The sequence below is a fragment of the Mastigoproctus giganteus genome, chromosome 8, assembly GCF_048544385.1.
Source record: "Mastigoproctus giganteus isolate SK-2022 chromosome 8, ASM4854438v1, whole genome shotgun sequence".
Classification (NCBI taxonomy): domain Eukaryota; kingdom Metazoa; phylum Arthropoda; class Arachnida; order Uropygi; family Thelyphonidae; genus Mastigoproctus; species Mastigoproctus giganteus.
The window spans coordinates 66000522-66024764 of NC_143582.1; the positions used below are offsets into that span (position 1 = coordinate 66000522).

The 24243-nt window shown below is 37.5% G+C and overlaps 1 protein-coding gene across 1 annotated transcript; it reads left to right on the plus strand.

The window, feature by feature from the left end:
- Nucleotides 1-7988: 7988 nt before the first annotated feature.
- LOC150081586 (protein ZBED8-like) lies at nucleotides 7989-8483 on the plus strand. Its single transcript, XM_090380252.1, has one exon. The coding sequence runs from the start codon at nucleotides 7989-7991 to the stop codon at nucleotides 8481-8483; it is 495 nt and encodes a 164-aa protein (XP_090236378.1).
- Nucleotides 8484-24243: the final 15760 nt, after the last annotated feature.

The window sequence follows — 24243 nt, forward strand, 5'->3', positions numbered from 1 at the left end:
TAAAAGGAACATTATTGAACTTCATTTTAATATCTTTAAGTTATATAAATTAGGTGAGAAAATAAAATTTGCCCTTATAATATAGTATAATCTGTGCATTCTAATGCAGTATAATCTTGGTAATTCATCGCCAGCGGGGACCTTTGGATTGTGATGAATTAATTGAGATGGCAAATTAAAAGGAGTAGAAATTTATATAAATCAGTGTAAGGACAGATGGGATAGACTTGAAAAAAATTGAGATAAGTGGTGTGTCACACCACTTATGTTAAATAGTTGACAAATAGCACTAAGATTATACTGAATTTTTGCACATTATTCTTTAAAATTCATAAAATGTTATCTATTTACTTTCATCCATGTTTTGTTATAACAGTATTTAGATTAATCTGTTTGTCCAAGTGAATTAGGCACTTTCTCAGTTAGCAGTCTAAACTACAATAGTTTATAGAAATTGCTATCAGCAAGACAATCTGTCATCACCATGAATTATTCTGTTTCCATACATTTTCCTATCTGAAATATATACTGTATATATATATATATTTAATTTTGATTTAAAATCTTTGCCCAGTTTAATAGTGAAAAAAAAAAAAAAAAAAACCTTTAATTTCTTCTTTCTTTCCTTAATAGTATTTTGGGATAAAATGGGAGAGGACTTTCTTGCTGAAAGAAGATTAGATGGCTATTCTGAAACCATTCTTCAATTTAAATATATATTTCCTTGGTGTGTTGTCAGAGAAAAAAGTAAAGATACTATAACTATTTAGTTTCTTGAACTCTTTAAACGCTTTAATTAGGTGTTGACAAAATGCCTAGTTTCCAGATGTTATAGTTTACTGAAGTCTTTCTTGGTCAGAATTCTGTTTCCCCTTTAATAACTTCCTAAAATGAGTTTTCAAAGCTCATAGGGGCCACCTCTCCAGATTTATGATGGAGGATCGGCCTGGTTTTTTTTTTTTTTAATCAATTTGTACCTTCTCCAACTCATCATCATAAGTATAGTTGGTGACAAAAAGTAGTTTCTCCATCTTTTTGGGAAAAAAACTGTTTTTCTTTGGGGGGTTTTTTTTTCATAAAATAAAACTTAAAATTTTTTTTTTTTAATTTTTTTTAATTTTTTTCAAATTTCTGCTTATTCTCATGAATGAATGCTGTGGTAGTCTGTGGCAAAATAGAAACAGGCCATAGCAGTGTAGTGTGTGGTATTTCATCAGACTTTGTGGTAATTAATCATGTCTTTCAGTAAGGTGCCAAAGCAATACAATATAAAATTTCAGAAGACATATGCACAAGAATTTCCAAATATTGAAAATCTGAAAAAGGCAAAATGTTTGCCTTGTGTACTCCTCTGTAGATATATTTCACTTTGAAGTGGCAAGAAATCTAATCAGACATTTGCAAAGAAAATAACCTTAATGATATCCTACTGTGTATAAAAAGAATGTAAAAATAGATATTGCATTTTGTGGTGATGATGTCATGCACTCCCAAATGTTTATTTGCATCTTTTGTCATAAAAGACAGCATCTATGACAAGGAAACTCAGCCACATCTCAGAGGAGATGTGCTGAGCATGAAGGTACATTGTTCGTAAATATGTTCTGTGATGTGAAATATAAAAAAAAAAAAAAAAAAAAGCTGTGGAAAAACGAAAACGACAGGCATTATTAGTGAATTACACAGATAGGAAAGGAAGTAGTAGCAATGGCTCTGAAAATTGAGCTGTTTTCGATTGCTACAGATGGCAGTAATCAAAGTGAAATTAAGCTATTCCTCATTGTGGTGACCTATCATAAAAAAGAAAACAAAAACCACATCAGATTGAAAGCTGCCTGCTCTCAGTGTCAGCACTGGAAGTTGAGTACAATATTGGACATTTTTCTGAACAACCTGATAGCATGTGAGTTTACTTTAAAAAAAAAAAACTGTCTAGCACTTAGTGCTTTTAATCCACCTGTTATGGTAGCCCTAAAAACTGGAGTAGCAAAAGAAAAAACCATCTTTCCATCTTATAAGTGCTCTGTAAAGGGAGCTACGTGCTTTCCTGTAAAAGTGGACGAATGCTTGGTAGATATTTGCTTCCATCTAGTGTAGTGCTAAAGGGAAAGATAGATTTACAAAGTTTTAACTGGTTCATGATACTGAAATATAAGATTTTTATGCATGTTTGTATGCGTATCAGCTGTCTTTTAGTTAAATATGTAACTAGATTGAGGCCGACTGGGCTAGCCGGGTGGGTAAAGTGCCTGCCTGGCAACCCAAAGGTCATGGGTTCGATTCCTGCCTCGGGCTTGGATCAAAGTACTGCAAAAACTTTGGGAGGTGCATTATGGCCACAGAAGCCTATGCGCCAACAACTACCAAAAAAAAAAAAAAAAAACTAGATTGATCGAATATTGACTCCTTTGTTCAGTTTAAAGAAGAGGTTTGAAAAAAGCAGTATGAGCACTTTTCAGAGTTGCCAAATTGAAAAATTATAACAAGCAATCACTAGTGAGTGGCACAGACTCATGTTCAAATCCAGTTCATAATCCAAAACTTTTGAAAGAAGACAAATTGATGAACTCAAGAAAAAGAACTAAATTGCATTGCAAACTTCTGGTAAAAGCAATCCTAAAGAGGCCAAACAAGCTGATAATTCTAATCACGTTATCCTCACTTGTACAGAAAGTCTGTTCATGTTTCTCTCTCTCTCTCTCTCTTTCTCTCTCTCCCCCCCCCCTTTTCTGTCTTGAATAAAGCAATTTCTTTCTTTTAAATGCTATGTCAACATTTGAAAATCCAAATATGGCTCCTTCAATCCAAAGTACCTCATATCCATGTACCGAGGATATTTAAAGAATGTTATGTGCAAATTTATTTTACTGACAAATTTCAAATCTTCTACTTCCATTTTGGAAGATTAAAAAAAAAAAAAGATGAAGTAGTAGGTGTTTTGCAGCATCAGTTCTATCAATTTCAGTGTTAGAACCTACAAGATCTTATTATGAAAGAATTGATATACGGTTGGAAAAATAAGTGCACATAACAACCACATTTTATGAAATATAAGAAATTATCCCAAGTCGTTCTTGGTATTTTGACAATTCCTTGTAACAATACTGAGTGTGGGAGAATATTTAAGCAGGTAAAAAAAAAAAAAAAAAAAAAAAAAAACTGAATTTAGATATTCTCTTTCTGATGAAGCTTTGGAAATGCTCTTTACAGCCAAGTCTGAACAGCAAAGCCACTGTAGTAGTGGCATGTGATGCAAGAAAGCCAGTGTATGAGCTTATGCAGCATCAGCCAAAAAAAAAAAAAAAAAATTAACACAACCATTCCCTCTAAATGTTTGTCCAGTTCCTCCTTAAATTTATTTAACCTATCTACTTCCACAACGACAGATGGAAGTTTGCTCCAACAATTAACCACCCTCTGGCTAAAGGCAAATTTCCAAACATCTATTCTACAACATCTGTCGTTCCTTAATTTGAATTTATCCCCCCTTAGGTTCATAATCTGAACAAGTGGAAGAATCCCTTCAGAATTCAGCATGCTCAGTCCATTCAAGGCCTTATACACCTCAAGCAGATCACTGTGCAGGTGCCTAGTCTCCAGCTGCTGCAATTTGCAGAACTTAAGCCTCTCCTGGTAAGAGGATCCCTTCATTCCCCTCACCAATCTTGTTGCCCTTCTCTGTACATGCTCAAGCAAATCTACATCCTTCCTAAAATGAGGCCTCACACAGTGAGGCCTCATTGGGATAAACAGAGGGATAATCACCTCCTTTTCCCTGCTAGCAAAATTCCTATATATCATTGACAAAACCCCATGACCTGCCCTGGCAGCCTATCTGAATTGCTCAGAGAACTTCATATCTGACTGCACAATTACTCCCAGATCCTTTTAATTTTCTACCACCTTAAGTGTAGTACCACACAGTTGGTACGTTTCTCTGGGGTTACTTCTACCCATATGCAGTACTTTGCATTTGTCAAGGTTAAACTTCAGTTGCCACTTCTCAGCCCATCTGCCCAAATTTTCTAGATCCTGTTGCAGTAGCACACTGCCATTACTGTCATTAACAACCCTGCCAACCTTTGTATCATCTGCAAACTTTGACACTAAGCCTGATATACCTTCATCAATATCATTGATAAATATACAAAACAACAGTGGACCCAACACCGAACCCTGTGGTACTCCACTAATAACATTAGTCCGTGAAGAGCAGCACCCATGGATTACCACCCTCTGTCTTCTCCCACTCAACCATCCTTTTATTCATTGTAGCAACTTACCCTTAATACCATTTTCCTCCAATTTGTACAGTAATCTTCCATGCTCAACAGTGTCAAAAGCTTTCCTGAAATCCAAGTATAAACAAAACTTTTGACTCAGCATGTCTGAAGAACGCAAAGTCTGCATCAGTATCTTTCTTGAGACAATCAAAATCAGTTGGTGGCTAATAGAATATCCAAACCCATAGGCAGAAAAATGTTGGTAAGCTAATGTTAAACCATCCTATTTCTATATTTTGATATAAAATATGTATTTTTCCAGGGAACTTTAATTTCTAGTGCAGTGTGGACTTAAGAAAACCTCCTGCTTTTTCTGAAAAATCTCCTATTTTCCTCTTGTTTTCTTGGGAAGCACTCCTGCTTTTTTTCAAAAAATTTGTTCTATTAATTCGTCAGTTTTCTAAGTCTGCCCTTGCCCTTTCAGGGGGAATGACTTGGCATCTCATTACCCAGAGGTAATGCGGAGATGGGGGGAACCCCTGTTGCTGCTAGACATGGATACACTTTACACCTTTTTTACCCAGAGGTAACAGAGACAAGAAACAACATCACTTTCCAGCCTTTATTTCCACCTATGCTGACACCACATTTCTGGATACTCTACTGTTCTCAAGTTACTAGCTATGGGTGGGTAGTCCTGGTAGTCCTCACAGTTTCTTTCTTCTCCCCTTCTTTTTTTTATCTGTCTCCTTCCCAGATTTCAAGGTGGACTCTACTCAGTAAATGCACCACAAATGAGTTATATAGCATAAATATGCAGTGTTATCTGTTACACTAATTCTAAGTTGTTAGAAGCAGCATTTATTTTTGTTCTAGCATATATTTTTATTATCATATATAATATTTCAGTAATGTCTGTTTGCACTTTTATGATCTGCTGAGCTATCAAACAGATTTTTATAAAATAGACATTTTTGGAAATCCTAGGACAGCGATGGCAAACCCAAGCACATGCGCCCAGAGTGGCATGTTTACAAATTTTTTGGGCATGTGGAATTCAGAATGTCCCAAAAAAATTTTAAACTTCAAACAACATCACTCCAGGAATCCACCTTGTTTAAATATTCCCAAACCTACAAAAATACAGCACTGATCTTGAAACTGATATGAAAACAGACTGTCAGAGCCTTCAAATGCTGTCTGAACGTCATTGAGTCAGCCATTGAACAATTTTCTTCAAGATTTGTCTAGTTCGGGAATTGGATGAAACTGCAAAATTCATTAAGTTTACAGGCAGTGTAAAACTAGCCGAATTGAACCTGAAAATGTTTGTGGATAGACCTGGATGATTTTGAGATGCAACTGATTAATTTTCAGAGCAGCTCAATTTGTAGGCAAAAATTTATTGACCTCAGAGCTGATTTAGAAAATATTGAAAGGAAACGATTAACACGGAAAACTGCAGAAAATCAGTATTAAAAGTTTGTAATTCTATTCCTGAAACTTTTGTCTGTTTAAAAAATCTCACAACAGCATTACTAACAATTTTCTCATTGACATATTCTTGTGAGTCGTTGCTCTCAGTGATGAACTTTGTTAAGTCTAGTCTTGCAGATGAAACTAGTGCTGCATGCATAGCTTGAAAAGTTACAAAGTATAAGCCTGATGTAAGTGTATGTCGTCAATGATGCAGCAACAGAAGTCTCACTAACATTTAATACACTTACTTTCCTTTCCTTTAGTTTTGATGTTTTCTATTTATAATATAAGAGAAGTTTATATCATTTTATATTAAATTTTTTCTGTAAGTTAAAAGTTACATTTATTTATGAATTATTTTATTTTAATACCTTTATTAAAGCATTTTTGACATAATGTATTTTATTTCATTTTTTTTTTTTTTTTTTTTTGTTATGCTTTTGCCGAGTAAAACATGTATGTGATAAATAATGATATACTGGGCAAAATTTCAAGGGGCATGTGAGGGTAGTTTTTTAAAAGAATTTAGCCAATTTTGGCATGCACCCTTAAAAAGGTTTGCCACCCCTGTCCTAGGATAACAATTCATACAAATGTCCTTTTTTTCAAATAAAACCCTTAACGAAGGGTAGTTTTAACATTTTAATTTTTAGCCTTCCTAGTTGCAACTGCAAGGAGGCAGTTGCAAATAGGAAGTTGCAAATGTGAAATAAATGTATGTTGACTAACATGTAAGTGTATTGTGTCAATAATGACACAATAATATAATACAGAAGAGCAAAATTATAATTAAATACTGTTTTTATTTAGAGACATAATTTTGTTTTGTTATTTATTATATTATATCAGTATAGATACACCATAGCTTACCCATAAATTTGAACTACGTTTGTAGTGTAACGGCATCATATTATTATTATTATTATTATTATTAATATCCATATGATGCAAGGAAGCCTGAGGCTTATGCTGCACCAGGAAAAAAAAAAGTTCCCGAGTAACCCTGAGAGAGAGAGAGAGAGAGAGAGAGAGAGAGTCAAAAGTAGAAGGGAATCACCAAGAAAGAGAAGAATGATGATATCCAGCTCAGGACCCTGGGTGTGCCAAGCCCATACTCACCAGATGTGAGCCCCCGGGGATAAATTTTGTGGGTACCTTCACAAGAGTTAGAAGGTATTGCACTACTTTGAATAAATAATGGTTCTCTAGTAGAGAAGACTACTGTTATTTATTTTCAGTGAATACCACTGCCCAGATGGTCTGTTTCAAAGCTAGTTGGCTTCATCATTGGTGGGTGGGCAGGTACCCTGGCAACATGCCATCCCAGTTGCGAAGTTATTTCCACAATATGAGAGATGCCAAATGGTGAACGAATAATAATGTATTTGAAGACGAAATGCACAAGGCATAGCTGCCCCGGCGCCTCCGTGGCCAGATGGGAAGGAGCAGCAGTGCATAGCACATGCTTCCTGGTTAGACCGGGGTTCAAGCCCATCACCACCAAATACGGAGGATGCGAAAAGGTCAGGGAATGACCGCCGCATATCCCGGAGCAATATGGCCTTAGTTGCTAATGCTCCTAAAAACCAAATAACTGCCCAATTCTTGTCTTTTTCTTGACAGGCATATGGCCACACCATTGTTGAGTTGTAACTGACAAAATTGATGGTATGACTCATGCAAGTTGCATGAGTCATACCATGTTCTGTGTAGTGTTTGGTTTTTGGCAGTTGCTGATAACTTGTTCACCTGTGTTTTGTGGCATGCTTGAGTCAGACCCGCGTGTCACTCATGTTTATCACCTTCCGAGACACTATTTCTAGGTAAGTTATCTTGCTCATATATTTCATAGTAACAACTTCTATAGTGAAGAACACATACTGTATATGGTATAATATGGCGAAAACATATATAAATGGGGTCATCCGTCAAGTAGCATCGATTCATTGCACGCTGATAAAAAATGTAGGGCCATGCTACTCAAACTATTCCTGGATCTGAAATCCGATCTAATGGCTAGGATCATATGTCCATTTTTTCTATTCCCTGCATTTTTTTAGTCTTGTTTTTTTTTTTTTTTACATTATTTTTTATTTGCTGTTCTCTGGAGTTTTATTCCAGAAACCCTTCTGAAATGACAAAACAAGGATATGATGAACAATACATAAAGTTTGATTTACATCCTTCCATGATCGTGGAGAATTAAAGAGACAATGTATCCTGTGCCAGAAAGTTCTTGGAAAACACTCTTTGTACCCATCGAAGTTGAATCTCCATTTAGAGAAGATGCATCCACAATATCAACATAAGGATGTGAACTACTTCAAGCTAATGGAAGAGAATATGAAGCGCCAGTGCTTGGATCAAAGTGGAGCATTGTTTCAGCAAGAAAAGGTTCTTATGGAGGCTTCTTATGCCATCAGCTTCCTCGTTGCACAACAGAAGAAACCTCATACAGTCAGAGAGACAATGATCAAGCCTTGTGCTCTGAATATGGCTCGTATTCTGCTTGGAGAAGAAGCTGAAAACAAGTTCAACAAAATTTCTTTATCGAATAATATGGTTCAAAGGAGAATTGCTGACTTGTCTAGTGACAAAAAAGAGCAAGTGATTGTTGAAATCAAAGATGCTGCATTTGGATTGTTCTCAATTCAGTTGGATGAATCCATTAATGAACAGGATGGAACAGATGTTCCATCCTGTTCCCAGATTCTTGTCTTCATTTGGTATGTGAAGAGTGATTCCATCAAGGAAGAATTCTTATTCTGCCATTCTCTTTAAAGAAATACCAGAGCTGTGGATGTGATGGAAATAGTATCAGAGTTATTTGACCACGAGGGACTGAACTGGCACAATCTATGTGGAGTGTGCACCGATGGCACCCCCAGCTATGCTAGGAGCAAAAAGTGGCTTCCAAACGCTTGTTCGAGATTGATCTCCAGGTGTTCGCTGTCTGATTCATCAGCAAGCTCTTGCTTCAAAAACCCTTCTGTCTCATCTTCAGAATGTTCTTGAACAAGTCATGAAAATTGCAAACTATGTGAAAAGCAGTGTTTTGAATTCCCGACTGTTCAAGCAATTGTACACAGAAATGGATTCAGATATCATAAGAACCTGCTCTACTACAGCAAGGTGTGTTGGCTATCAAAAGACAATGTTGTGGCACGAGTGTTTGAACTATGGGAAGAGTTGCAAGATTTCCTACAGATGCAAGAAAAGCACAAACTTTAAGCTTCCTTCCATGAAAAGCTGTGGGTCTTTCGCTGCACATACCTTGTGGATATTTTTGATCAACTGAACAGCTTGAATCTAAAGCTGCAAGGAAAGGGAACAACTGTCATTCAGTTCATTGACACTCTCTGCATTTATACAGAAGTTTGAAAACTGGAAACAAAAGGCTGAAGAAAGGAACTTTGCCATGTTTGAATCTCTTTCAGTAGTCACTGTTAATGATCTATTGGATCCTGGCATTGCAAAGGATGTTGTGACATACCCCAACTGTCTCCCGTCTCCGAGAAGAATTTCTGCAGTACTTTTCAGAAATTGGGAAAGAAGGACTGCCGCTCATGAGGAATCCTTTTCTTGTTAAAGTGATGTCCGGGATGACCTGCAAGATGAACTGATCGAACTTCAAAATCATTCTAGATGCAGAGATGTCTTTGAAGCTTCCTCTATCTATGAGTTTTGGCAAAAATGATGGGAAGCTACCCCAACATTGCAAAGGAATGCCTTTGGAAGCTCCTGCCCTTTGCAACGACTTATCTTTGTGAATCAGGCTTCTCAATGTTGGTGCAGCTGAATATAAAGGCTCTTAACTGCCTTGAATGTGAGGCGGATCTTAGATGTGTGCTTTCTACAACAGAACCTAGGATTGGGAAACTGGTTTGAGTTTTTTTTTCATTCAGTTGATGCCCACAATGTTTTGTTTTCACATAGAACAGGATGGAACATAGAAATTGTTCAAATGAGAAACATTGTTCCATTAAATACTTTTAAATTGAACTAAGTTGTGGTTGTTATTGACATTTCTTTAGTTTCAAAAAATTGCTCAGCTAGATCCCCACTAAGCCATGACATGTCAGCCCAAAAGTCAGTTGGGCCACATAGTGAAAAAAGTTGGGAAACTGGTTTAGGTAATTAACTATATAATATCGGTGTAGATACACCATAGTTTACCCTTAAAATTCAAAGTATGTTTGTAGTGTAACAGCATCATTTTATTTGTATCTCATGTTGTGTGTGCCTTCACAACGAGATAGCAAGTATTGCACTACTTCGAATATGAGATATAATTAAAATGATGCTGTTACACTACAAACATAGTTCAAATTTAAGAGTAAAGTATGGTGTATCTATACTGATATTATATAGTTAATTACTTAAACCCATATGAAATTATGCCTTGTGCATTTAGTCTTCATATAATTATTTATTATAACAAACTTGATATAAGTACAATGCAATAATTATATTTTATTTGTAGTGTTATGTAGATGTTATGTACAATTATTAGAGAAATTGTTTTTCTCTTTTAGATAATGCCACCTAAGAGGCCATTAACACTTAAAATGGAAGAAAGAAGGGAAAAAAAGAATAGAAGAGCTTGTGAATGTAGACAAACTGAATCAGCTGAAGTGTTTTGAGCGACTTCTATCACAACAAAGAACAGAGACTATGATAACAGGAAAATAACAAAAAGCAAATACATCAAAAAGTCTGAAAATGTCATACAATTAATAGGTGTTCTAGATAATATTCTAGATAGACTACACCAAGATAATATTCCACAATCTTACAATGTAGCAAAGACAGAAAATTCAGACAATGAAGTTATATCATATACTGTTGGGCCAGTGAATAACCATTGTAGATACTGTAAAGAAAAACTGTTTGCACCTGAACTAAACATGTCAATCTGTTGCCATGAGGGGAAAATTCAACTGTCTCCTTTACAAGTACCAGATTTACTTCGCAATTTGATCGAGCATAATGGTAATATGACAAAAAAATTATTTCAACATCAGACAACTCAATAATGCTTTGGCATCAATGCAGTTGAATGCTGTTAATTTAAGAGGATGAGGACTGTATTGGTTAAAGATCAGCGGGCAAATATATCATCTGCCTAGCAATTTGGTAGTATCAGATGATGGTCAGCTATCATATGCTGGATTCTTGATTCTGAAGATGCCCTATGCTGATTAAAGACCAGAAAAACAAGGCTGTGAAATGAGTTTTATAGTGAATTTACAGCAGCTGTTGGAAAAAGTAAATTCATAAGTGCAACTCTTCTGGCATATGAAAAATATTACAAAAAATATAAAGCTCAAACTTCTACAGATAATCCATTTGATATGTGAAGATAGGATAATTGATAGCAATTTATCATGATTTCAAAATCTGTTACATTCTTCTGGTAAACTATTGCAGCACAATGTAATAAGCATTAGCATTAGTAGAGGCATGTGATGCAAGAAAGCAAGCTTATACAGCATCAGCCAAAAAAAAAAAAAAAACCCTTCCCATTTCACTGATCCATTCATTCCAAATGTTTGTCTAGTTCTGCCTTGAATTAATTTATTTAAGCTATCAACTTCCACAGCAACAGATAGAAGTTTGTTCCAGCAATCAACTCCTGCTGGCTAAAGGCAAATTTCCGCACATCTATTCTACAACTGTCTTTCCTCAATTTCAGTTTATGCCTCCTCAGGTGATTAATCTGGGGAAGAAGAAGAATCCCATCAGCATTGAGCCTGCTCAATCCATTCAAGGCCTCATACACTTCAGTCAGATTGCCTCGCAGGTACCTAGTCTGCAGAAGCTGCAATTTGTGGAACTGAAGCCTTTCTTCGTAAGAGCACTCCCTTGTTCCCTTCACCAGCCTTTGTTGCCCTTTTCTGTAATCATTCTAACAACTCTACATCCTTCCTAAAATGAGGCCTTCAGACCTGTACACAATACTCTAGGTGTGGCTTGACCGTTGCCTTATACAAGGGGATGATCACCTCCTTGTCCCTGCTTGCAAAATTCCTGTATATCATTAATAAAACCCCATGACTCTGGCTGTTTGTCTGCACTGCTCAAAAAACGTCATATCTGACTGCACAATTACCCCCAGGTCTCTTTCATTCTCCACTACATTGAGTGTAACACCACACATTTGGTACATTTCTCTGGGATTACTGCTACCCATATGTAGTACTTTGCATTTGTCAATGTTAAACTTCAATTACCACTTCTCAGCCCATCTGCCCGACTTTTCCAGATCCTGTTGCAGCAGCATATTGTGATTACTGTTATTAACAACCCTGCCAACTTTTGTACCATCTGCAAACTTTGACATTAAGCTTGATATACCTTCATCCATATCATTGATAAATATACAAAACAATGGGCCCAACACTGAACCCTGAGGAACAGCACTAATAACATTAGTCCACATAGAGCAGTATCCATTGATTTCCACTCTCTGTCTTCTCCCACTCAACCATCCTTTTATCCATTGTAGCAACCTAGCCCTTAATGCCATACTACTCCAGTTTGTACAGTAGTCTTCCATGTGCAACAGTATCAAAAGCTTTCTAGTTCCTTTGTGACCACATAGTATCCAATCAAATTAGTCAGACAAGACTTCCTCTTAAAAAACCCATACTGTTTCTGAATTATTACTGCTTTCTTGTCTAGATGATACTGCAATGCTTCTTTAACCAGTGACTCCATTATTTTCCCTAGAACAGAAGTCAAACTAACAGGTCTGTAATTACTCGTGTCACCCTTTGATCCCCCCTTTGTGAATTAGAGATACATTTGCACATCTGGTTGACACTTATTTGAAGGCCTAAAAGTTGCCTATATTGAATCACATTGACATGAATGAAGGGTGGAGAACTACAAATGACTCGTGGATTTTCTTAACAATAATGCACAGGAACATGGTCTTCGTGCTGTTCATCAGCACTCCATGGAATAAGTTACAAAATTACCAAGATGCAATGATCAATTGCATCTTTCCAAAATATGGAAAGCCAGATATAGTTCTTACATTAATCACCATTCCAAAATGGAAAGAGATCACTATAATCTAAAACCATGCAAGAGAAGTTGAGAACTGTCCAGACTTGGTAAAATGTGCTTTTTTTTTATATAAAGCTCAAACAATTGCGATCTCTATAAGAAATATATATTGGTAGTGTCAGCAACACGTGACCATGTAATTGAATTTCAAAAATGTGGATTCCCCCATCTGTTCATGAGTCTACACCAGGAAGATAAGATTCGTGAAATTGACAAAATAGACTATTTCATGTTCTGAAATACCAGATAAAAATAGCATTGTATGACATTGTACGGAGATGTATGATACAAGACCCTGCAGTATTTTGAACCATGCGGCACCATGTATGGCTAATGATATTTGCACAATAGGATTTCCAAAGAATTTCTGCAAACAATTTGAAATTAAATTTAGATGGAAAAAGCGAAATACCACTGACCATGGGGAAAAAACAGCTAATGGTAGTTACATTTCAACACATTTAAGGGTTTGTCCTTGAGCTTTATTGATTGTCATTGCAAATGCAATTTTAATTGGAAATTGTCTTCTACCCAGTTTGAAAGGATCTGACAGACATAAATGAATCCTGGGAATGAGTACAGTCTTTCCAGTGCCTATAACTTCCAATGCTATACAATGTTCATGCAAGCTTTTTTACAATCATTCATATTCCATTAATCTCCATGCACAAGTACATGGTGGGTGACCACCCAGGTGTGAACCAACGCATTAGCATTAGTAGAGGCATTTGATGCAAGAAAGCAAGCTTATGCAGCATCAGCCAAAAAAAAATAAAGTAAAATAAATAAAAAATAACCACTTCCACTTCACCCCTCTGTTCATTCGAAATCAGTGTCCAGCTGAGCTTTAAACTTATTTAGGCTATCAACTTCCACAACAAGGGATGGAAGTCTGTTCCACCTACCAACCACCCGCTGGCTAAAGGCAAATTTCCGCACATCTATCCTACATCTGTCTTTCCTCAATTTGAATTTATGTCCTCTCAGGTGATTATTCTGAGCAAGAGGAAGAATCCCATCAGCATTGAGCATGCTCAAACCATTCAAGGCTTTGTACACCTCTATCAGATCACCTCGCTGGTGCCTAGTCTCCAGACACTGTAATTCGCAAAACTTAAGCCTTTCTTCGTAAGAGCACCCCTTTGTTCCATTCACTAATCTTGTCGCCCTTCTTTGTACTCGTTCCAGCAGCTCTACATCCTTCTTGAAATGAGGCCTCCAGGCCTGTATACAGTACTTTAGGTGTGGCTTTATACAAGGGAATAATCACCTCCTTATCACTGCTAGAAAAATTCCTATATATCATTGACAATACACCATGAGCTACTCTTGCAGCCCGTCTGCATTCCTTAGAGAACTTCATATCTGCCTGCACAACCACCCCCCAGGTCCCTTTCATTCTCTACCACTGTCACTGTAGTACCACAGAGTTGATATGTTGCTCTGGGATTGCTGTTTCCCATATGTAGTACTTTACATTTGTCAATGTTAAACTTCATTTGCCATCTCTCAGCCCATCTGCTCAACATTTCCAGATCCTGTTGCAGCAGCATAGTGTCAGTAGTGTCCTTGACAACCCTGCCAACCTTCGTATCGTCTGCAAACTTGGACATTAAGCTTGATATACCATCATCAATATCATTTATAAATAAATACTGAACCCTGAGGGACTCCACTAATAACATTAGTCCATGATGAGCAGTGTCCATTGATTACCACTCTCTGTCTTCTTCCCCTCAACCACCCCCTTTATCCATAGCAGCAATTTGCCTCCAATGCCACACTGCTCCAATTTGTGCAGCAGTTTTCCATGTGCAACAGTATCAAAAGCCTTTCTAAGATCCAAGTATATAATATCAAAGTTAATCCCTGCATCCAGTTCTTTTGTGACTGCATCATAGTATCTAATCAAATTGGTCAGGCAAGACTTCCCCTTAACAAAACCATGCTGTGTCCGAGCTATAACTGATGTCTTGTCTAGATGATCCTGCAGTGCTTCTTTAACCAGTGCCTCCATTAATTTTCCGGGAACAGAAATTAAACTTACGGGTCTATAATTACTTGTGTCAGCCTTTGATCCTCCTTTGTGAATTGGGGTCACATTTGCACATCTCCAGTCCATGGGTACCTCCCCTGAGACCAAGGAAACTCTCACGTAAGCAGGGGTCGAGGTGTGGCGCCAACACCACATGGAGGAATGCCGCCCCTCTATGTTGCCAGGCAGTACTAGGTGGTAGATGACTCTCATCAACCGGTGAAATACCACCACTTTGCTTATTGGAGGCTTGAAGTGGTGGAACCCATGTTTAGTCTCTAGAGCTAAGTTTCGGTCAACCCTTCCTTATCAATTGCATCATGCAGTATGATTGATGACTTTTGGGGTTATAATGAACATCGTGGCGAGATCCAATATTCCTTACATTTCGAGGGTACAGCTCTAAAACGGTGTTTGCAGGCCGGCCGCTAGTTAGTACACCGGACCGAACCTATTGGTAACTCTCTAGGAGGCTTCTGGATCAGCTAGTGTATAATCTTGCAACCTCTACTCTGCCAGATAGTGACTGGAGGGAGTCTGAGTAGTGTGTATGCGGGGGAGCATTGTCGAGGCAATGTTATGTCAAGTATCTGGGTATATTCTTACCATGTGTATGCCATATCCAAAAATTTCATTACTTCATACAGCATGTCCCACCCACTTTTTCTTACTATTGAATACCCCATGAATTGTCAAACTAATAGAGCAAGCTTATCTGCGAAAAGATCTAAACCTCCCAAGCACTTCCTAATTCATTTCACAAATATACGTGGTCTCAATTCTAATCTCAATGATGTCCATTTCCACTTGCAGTCTGCCAAACCCAATGTACGTTTTCTGACAGAATCTCAGTTGATTCAACTACTGCTCATCTCAGATGCCCAAATTATTCGCTGTATGATTTCTTTCGCCTAAAGGTGGTACTTGTGCATATGTCCGTTCTGATATTCCCTGTCAGAGACTTGGCAATTTGCAATCTCCTCTCTTTGATCTTCTCTGGCTAAAAATCTCTTTACCTCATTGTGTTAAATTCATCTGTTATCTCTACCGTTCTCCCAACTCCACTAATCACTTTGAGCTGTTTGACTTCCTCTCTTTGCAGCTTGACTTTCTCCAGTCCAACTTTCTTAACAGTGAGGTAATTTTCCTCGGTGATTTTAATGTTCACAACTCCAGCTGGCTTCCATTTTCTAGTCACACCGACCCAGAAGGTCGAGATGCTGAGGCTTTTGCAATTACTAATGACCTTGCACAGATTGTTCATTTACCTACAAGAATACCGGACAATCCTAATCATACAGCCAATACACTTGATCTTTTTCTCACAAACAACCATTCTAAGTACATGGTCGAAATGAGAGGTCCTTTAGGTACTTCAGATCACAACTTGGTGATTGTCTCTTCTCCAATGGAACCTTTATCTCATGGCTATTCCCAACCTCATGTTGTTTGGCATTGCAAAGGAATGCAAAATGGGATGACCTGCGAGACTTCTTTTCCTTGGTCAAATTACTGTTTAAAAACTTCTGATGTCAACATTTGCTCAGATCGTGTCAGTGAAATTATTCTCGCAGGAATGGAATCCTTTATTCCACACTCCGCTTTAAAATCTCGTCCTTTATCTAAACCTTGGTTTTCCAATAAATGTGCTAAGGCTGTTCAGGAGAAGAACATTGCATATCGTAATTGGCTTGTTTCTAATTCTTTAGTTTCATTTTCTGCCTACACCAAAGCTCGCAACAATTGTAAAGCAGTTATTAACCAGTCCAAACTAGAGTTTGAACAGGCTAAGAGTAGAAAACTTGTTTCTTGCCCTAATGGTAGCCGAGCATTCTGGTCTCTTGCCAAAGCTATTGGCCGCAACTTTTGCCCATCACTGCTCACACCTCTGTCCAAACCAGATGGTTCTTTTGTCACTACAGCCAAGGATAAAGCTGACCTGCTAGGATCCCATTTTTCTTCCATTTCATGTATTAATGATCTTTGTAAAACACCTCCCACCATTCCCAACACGCTCCATTCAATGCCTCCTGTGGTCTTCCGTCAAAAGGATGTCAGAAGGATTTTGACGAATCCAGGTATCGATGGTATTTCTCCACTTGTTCTCAAAACCTGTGCTCCTGAACTTACTCCTATTCTTTGCCACCTTTTTTCACTTTCTTATTCCAAAGGTGTTTTTCCTTCTGCTTGGAAATTTGATCATATCCAGCCAGTTCCTGAAAAGTGTGAGAAATCTCTCCCATCCAATTACCGTCCTATTGCAATTACTTCTACTCTTTCTAAAGTAATGGAGAAATCAATTAACCGCCAACTCTTAAACTACCTTGAAACCTTCCATCTGATCCAATGATCACCAGTATGGATTCTGTCAGTGTCGATCCACTGGTGATATTCTGGCTTACGTTACCCACTTATGGACTAATTCAATGGAAAGGTTCGGTGAAACACAAGTAGTTGCTCTTGACATCTCAAAGGCTTTTGATCGTGTTTGGCATAAAGGTCTTCTAAACAAGCTTCCATTTTATGGTTTGCCAACTGTTTTTAGTAATTGGTTATCCAGTTTTCTCTGTGATCGCTCTCTATCTTCTAACTTCTCGACTAATGCCGGTGTCCCTCAAGGTTCAGTTCTTTCCCCCACTCTTTTCCTCTTGTATATCAATGACCTTCTTCCATTGACTGGAAATCCTATCCATAGTTTTGCCGATGATAGCACATTGCATTCAACTTTCCATTTTGAGAAACCTTGTCCTGCTTAACCAGCTTCAACTTCTCGAAAATCTGCTACCAATTCCTTAAATGCCGATCTTTAGGTAATTCTCCAGTGGGGCAAAGACAACTTAGTTGATTTCAACCCTTCTAAAACTCAGTCTTGTCTTATATCTCGCAAAAAGGATTCTTCTGCTCCTATGCTTATCTTTAGTGACACTCCGATTTCTAGGCAAAATGATATATATCTTTTGGGGATTACCATGACTTCTAATCTCTCTTGGCACAAGCACATTACAAATATTGCTTTCTCTCCATCTAAAAACCTTGGTTTTCTCTTTCGTTCTCGGCGTTACTTTTCTTCCAAACAGCTGCTCACTCTGTATAAATCGCAAATCCACCCTGCCGTGGAATATTGTTCCCACATCTGGGGTGGTGCCCCCAAAACCTCTCTCAGTTTGCTTGATTCCATTCAGAAGAGAGCAGTTTGGTTAATTAATGATTCATCTCTAACAGAGTCTCTCCACTCGCTGTCTCATTGATGTACTGTTTCTGCTGCATGCCTCTTCTACAGATACTTCCATGGGCACTGTTCTTCTGAATTGGCTTCTATAATTCCCACTCTCTCTTTCAAAACAGTCCGAACACGTGCCACCACCAGCCAACATCCATTTACTATCCAACTTCAAACTCACAGAACCAACTTTTCATCTTCCTCGTTTATTCATTCAACCGCCGTTTTTTGGAACAACCTTCCTTCATACGTATTTCCTGAAAATTACAATCTACAAAGTTCATGTCCAGTGTCAACAAATATCTTCTTTCATCTTCTCAACCTCCAACTCAAGCACAGTACTAAGTACTATAGGTTCTAATACCTCTCGTGTTTGGGGTTTACATATAAAAAAAAACCTAATCCTTCATTGGAGTTTAAATTTCTAATCAACATTACAATGGTGTTTAGCTTCAGATGTAGTCCTTGTGGCGTTAAACCAGATGGTAATCAACTGTTCAAAAACTCGATAGGATATAGCTGTTTGTCCGACTGATCTTCATAATATACATTGTCTACATTATGGTAAGTTTTAGATTCGTATTGGATTAAGGTATTCATTATGTGATAATTTATTTCTTTGCAATCTTCAATTTTTTGGGCACAGTATTGCAGAATTGTTTTGGTTACTGATATTACTTTTATTAATAGAATCTATTTGGAATGTAAGCTGGATAACATTAGTTAACTTTTACACTGTAGAAGTAGTTCTCAACTTTACAAGTTAATTTGTTCCACTGCGCGCTCGTAAAGCGGGAATTTATTTCCCATAGACATAAGGTTAAAAATAGGGGTTACGTTCTCAACAATGAAATTAGTTAGCTAATTAGTTTGTTTAAACAATGATTGATTTATTGAAAGAAATGAAAACGTAGCCTGTAAAATCAAGCAAATTAAATGTTAAAGAATGTTTATTCTTCGTCATCATCGACTAAATGCACAATTGTTGATCACTCGTTATTGGCTCGGCACTCCGTTGGTTTGTTGCACAAGGAGTCGTCTTCTTCAGAAATGTTTCAAGAGGCATTTCTTTCCAAGATAATCTTCCCGTTTCTTTATAAATTTCATGATTGCATGCATAAGCATTTTTTAATGGCACACACAAATTGCAACTAACATGATTCGCGTGGAGTAACAAGTTTATGAAGCTTAAAAAAAAAAAAAGTAATGAAGAGATGATTCTGAAAATTTATTTATGTTTTTTATACGATTGAACATTTCAGTAAAGGGGAAACACATTCACCATTACAACGTAAAAAACCACACAATTCCAGCTATCGGTATTTTTGCAAATGCAAGAAGATCGAGTTTACTACCCATTTATAATTGCTTGCAGTAACAGAAAAGCCCAATAAGCCAGAAAGTGCAAATTGATTTTATTGTTTTATGGTCGTGACCTCCAGAAATGTGGTTTAGAAAAATATCAGAAAGGTGTTTAAAATTGATTCTTATAATGGAACATATGATAACGATGAAAGTATAGTGCACTTTAATGATTTGAATTGGTAACTAATACAGTTTACAAACCACGCTCACAACCTTTTTATATGGCCTTACGGTCATGCTCGTGACCTTAAAAACAACATTTTAGAGAGATAAATAGCTTAGTTATACAGCAAAAATTTCAACTTATGAGATCTTGAAGTGATTTACCAAAAACAATGTTATTGGATTCACATTACGATATTTTAACGACACGATGGTGTCTCTGGAACTGATTAATATCGCAAAACGGGGTACACTGTATTGTATAGCTATGCACGTGGTTTGGAATGCAGTATTTATGAATGTTTAACATTAAACTACCTAGAAACCTTCCGTCTGATCAACGATCGCCAGTATGGATTCCGTCAGTGTCGATCCACTGGCGATATTCTGGTTTACGTTACCCACTTATGGACTAATTCAATTGAAGGGTTTGGTGAAACACAAGTAGTTGCTCTTGACATCTCAAAGGCTTTTGATCGTGTTTGGCATAAAGGTCTTCTAAACAAGCTTCCATCTTATGGTTTGCCAACTGTTTTTAGTAATTGGTTATCCAGTTTTCTCTGTGATCGCTCACTGAGGGTGATGGTAGATGGCTCTCTGTCTTCTAACTTCTCCACTAATGCCGGTGTCCCCCAAGGTTCAGTTCTTTCCCCCACTCTTTTCCTCTTGTATATCAATGACCTTCTTCCATTGACTGGAAATCCTATCCATAGTTTTGCCGATGATAGCACATTGCATTCAACTTTCCATTTTGAGAAACCTTGTCCTGCTCAATCAGCTTCAACTTCTCGAAAATCTGCTACCAATTCCTTAAATGCCGATCTTCAGGTAATTCTCCAGTGGGGCAAAGACAACTTAGTTGTCTTTGCCCCACTGGAGTTACACATTGGAATTACACTTAAGATTTTAAGTTCAATCAGAGGGTGGCAGAGACAGAGGGTTGTGATTAATGGTTATTCTTCGGATTAGTCTAACTTGAGTGAGGTTCATTAAGGTTTGGTTCTGTGACCTGAGTTGTTTCTGATTTTCATAAGTGACATCAATGAAGGGACAGTAGTAGTAATGGCAAATGATGCAAGAAAGCAAGCTTCCATAGCATCAGCCAAAAAAAAAAAAAAAAAAAAAAAAACAGTTCACCCATTCATACCCTCCAAGAATTTGTCTAGTTCTTCCATAAATTTGTTCAACCCATCCATTCCCACAACAACAGATGGAAGCCTGTTCCAATAATCAACCACCCACTGGCTGAAGGAAAACTTCCACACATCTATCCTGCAACCATTCTTCCTCGATTTGGATTTATGCTCTCTCATGTGTAGTCTCAGCAAGTGGAAGAATATCATTAGCATTAGCATTAGTAGAGGCATATGATGCAAGAAAGCAAGCTTATTCAGCATCAGCCAAAAAAAAAAAAAAAAAAACCCTCTCCCATTTCACCCCTCCGTTCGTTCGAAATACCTGTCCAGTTGAGCTTTAAATTTGTTTAGGCTATCAACTTCAACAACAAGTGATGGAAGTCGGTTCCACCAACCAACCACCCGCTGGCCAAAGGCAAATTTCCGCACATCTATCCGACATCCGTCCTTCCTCAATTTGAATTTATGCCCTCTGAGGTGATTATTCTGAGAAAGATGAAGAATCCCATTGGCATTGAGCATGCTCAAACCATTCAAAGCCTTATACACCTCTATCAGATCACCTCGCCGGTGCCTAGTCTCCAGACTCTGTAATTTGCAAAACTTAAGCCTTTCTTCGTAAGAGCAACCCTTTGTTCCATTTACTAATCTTGTTGCCCTTCTCTGTACCCGTTCCAGAAGCTCTACATCCTTCTTGAAATGAGGCCTCCAGACCTGTATACAGTACTCAAGATGTGGCCTAACCATTGCCTTATACAAGGGAATAATCACCTCCTTATCCCTGCTAGAAAAATTCCTGTATATCATTGACAAGACACCATGAGCTACTCTTGCAGCTCGTCTGCACTGCTCAGAGAACTTCATATCTGCCTGCACAATTACCCCCAGGTCCTTTTCATTCTCCACCACTGTCAGTGTAGTACCGCAGAGTTGATACATTGCTCTGGGGTTACTGTTACCCATATGTAGTACTTTACATTTGTCAATGTTAAACTTCATTTGCCACCTCTCAGCCCATCTGTTCAACCTTTCCAGATCCTGTTGCAGCAGCATAGCGTCAGTAGTGTCCTTAACGACCCTGCCAACCTTTGTATCATCTGCAAACTTAGACATTAAACTTGATATCCCATCATCAATATCATTCATAAACACCGAAAACAAGAATGGACCCAACACTGAACCTTGAGGAACTCCACTAATAACATTAGTCCACGTTGAGCAGTGTCCATTGATTACCACTCTCTGTCTTCTGCCACTCAACCATCCCCTTATCCATAGCAGCAATTTGCCTCCAATGCCACACTGGTCCAATTTGTGCAGCAGTCTTCCATGTGCAACAGTATCAAAAGCCTTTCTAAGATCCAAATATATAATATCAAAGTTATTCCCTGCATCCAGTTCTTTTGTGACTACATCATAGTATCCAATCAAATTGGTCAGGCAAGACCTGCCCTTAACAAAACCATGCTTCGTCTGAGCTATAACTGAATTCTTGTCTAGATGATCCTGCAGTGCTTCTTTAACCAGTGCCTCCATTAATTTACCTGGAACAGAAGTTAAACTAACAGGTCTATAATTACTTGTGTCAGCCTTTGATCCTCCTTTGTGAATTGGGGTTACATTTGCACATCTCCAGTCTATGGGTACCTCCCCTGAGTCCAAAGAAGCTCTCATAATTATGGCTAGGGGTTTGCATACTTCCTTTGCTGCCTCCTTTAATATAACTGGATAGATCCCATCCACCCCAGGTGCCTTTTTTATGTTTATCCTCAACAAACTCTCCTCCACTTTCCTCTCAGTTATTACAAAATCATCCAGCTCACTGCCAATGTTTACTTTACCTACATTCAGCTCACTCAATCCATTCAAGGCCTTAAACACATCAATCAGATCTCCCCACATGTGCCTGGTCTCTAGACGCTGCAATTTGCAGAACTGAAGCCTTTCTAGGTAAGAGCACCATTTGGTTCCCTTCACCAATCTGATGGCCCTTCTGTGCACCCATTCCAGCAGATCTACATGCTTCCTAAAGTGAGGCCTCCAGACCTGTATATAGTATTGAAGATGTGGCCTAACCATATAAGGAAAAGGCATACTGACCGAATTTTCAGCATGTGTTTTTTGAGTCCCTTGGAAGGATTAGTTTCTAATCCCCCCCCCCCATTTTTTCCCCTAAATCTGTACTAGTTTTAGAGCTTGAATGTTTTTCAAGAAAGAAACAGAAGAACACCAAATTTTCAGTGTGTTTTTCATTTATCGTTGGGAAGCTTTTTGGACCAATTATAATTCCATAGTGCCTTTCCTCACATAAATTTATATGTGAAAGTATGTTTTGGGCTTTAGGAAAAGTCTAGTACACACTAATTTTCAGTGTCATGTTTTGTTGATTCCTGGGGAGGTTTTAGATCTGATCAGATCCATAGCCCCCCCCTCTCAAAGCTTTATGTTAAATTTGGAATAACAGCTCGTCCTCTTCAAAATTTCAGAACTTGGACGCAATATTCTTAGGGACCTTTGTACCAAATTCCATATTAGGTTAATCCATATCTCCTGTGTACTCATATTCACACAAAAAAAAAAAAACTTACACATATCAAATATACACTGTTACCCATCATGTGAACATCATGAAAGGTCAGTGTGATAAGTACTGCTTGAGTATTGTGTACAAGTTTAACACCTCAGTACATTATTTGATAATCAAACATGCCTGAATTGTAATGCATTGCACACATTACCTAACTTAGTGGATTTGCAAGTGAAGTTTTATATTTCATATAAGGGTATGATCTGTTTACAGCTAAGTAGAGCAGAAAGGCTCCTTTTGTTATTGTGTTATGTTCAATAATTATCAGTTGCCATAGCATCCTGGGACTTGCTACCAATTTCATTATCAGATCTGATAGCTGAGAACTAATTACACATTTTCCAACAATATTTCAAATAAATATGATTTTTATCAATATTACATTTATTATTATTATTTTTTTTTTTTTTTTTTGGTTAGAAGATTATCAGAAATATCATTCTAATGCAGTTCCCATGATTTAATTTAATTTTATTTTATTTTTTGCACATGTATTAATTCCAATTTAAATCAACTCATTAAAATTTGAATTCAATTTGAAACTCAACTCCATATTGTGCGCTACTTAAAATACAAAGTAAACATGAAACTGCACTAGAGGATTTTCTGGTGCTGTCAGCATAGATCGTAGTTTCTGTACCCTTGACAGTATTCATTAGAATTTATAAATGATAGAAATTATATTCTATAAAATATGATTAATAACAACTATTGTTATTAGTCTGATATGATTCATTTATATGATTTGTTCTTTTTATGCTTATATGCAATGAAATTTATTACAAGAAGTATACCACATTCTGAGGAATAAAATATTAGATAGGAATATCATATGTAAAATATTTCTTCCTTGATATATGAGACTCAATAATGTTGCTTAACAAATTGAACTGTTTGCCATTTTTTGTTGCAAAATTTATCTCAGTAGTCCTCAGACTGCAGCCTATACTCAGTATGTTCTC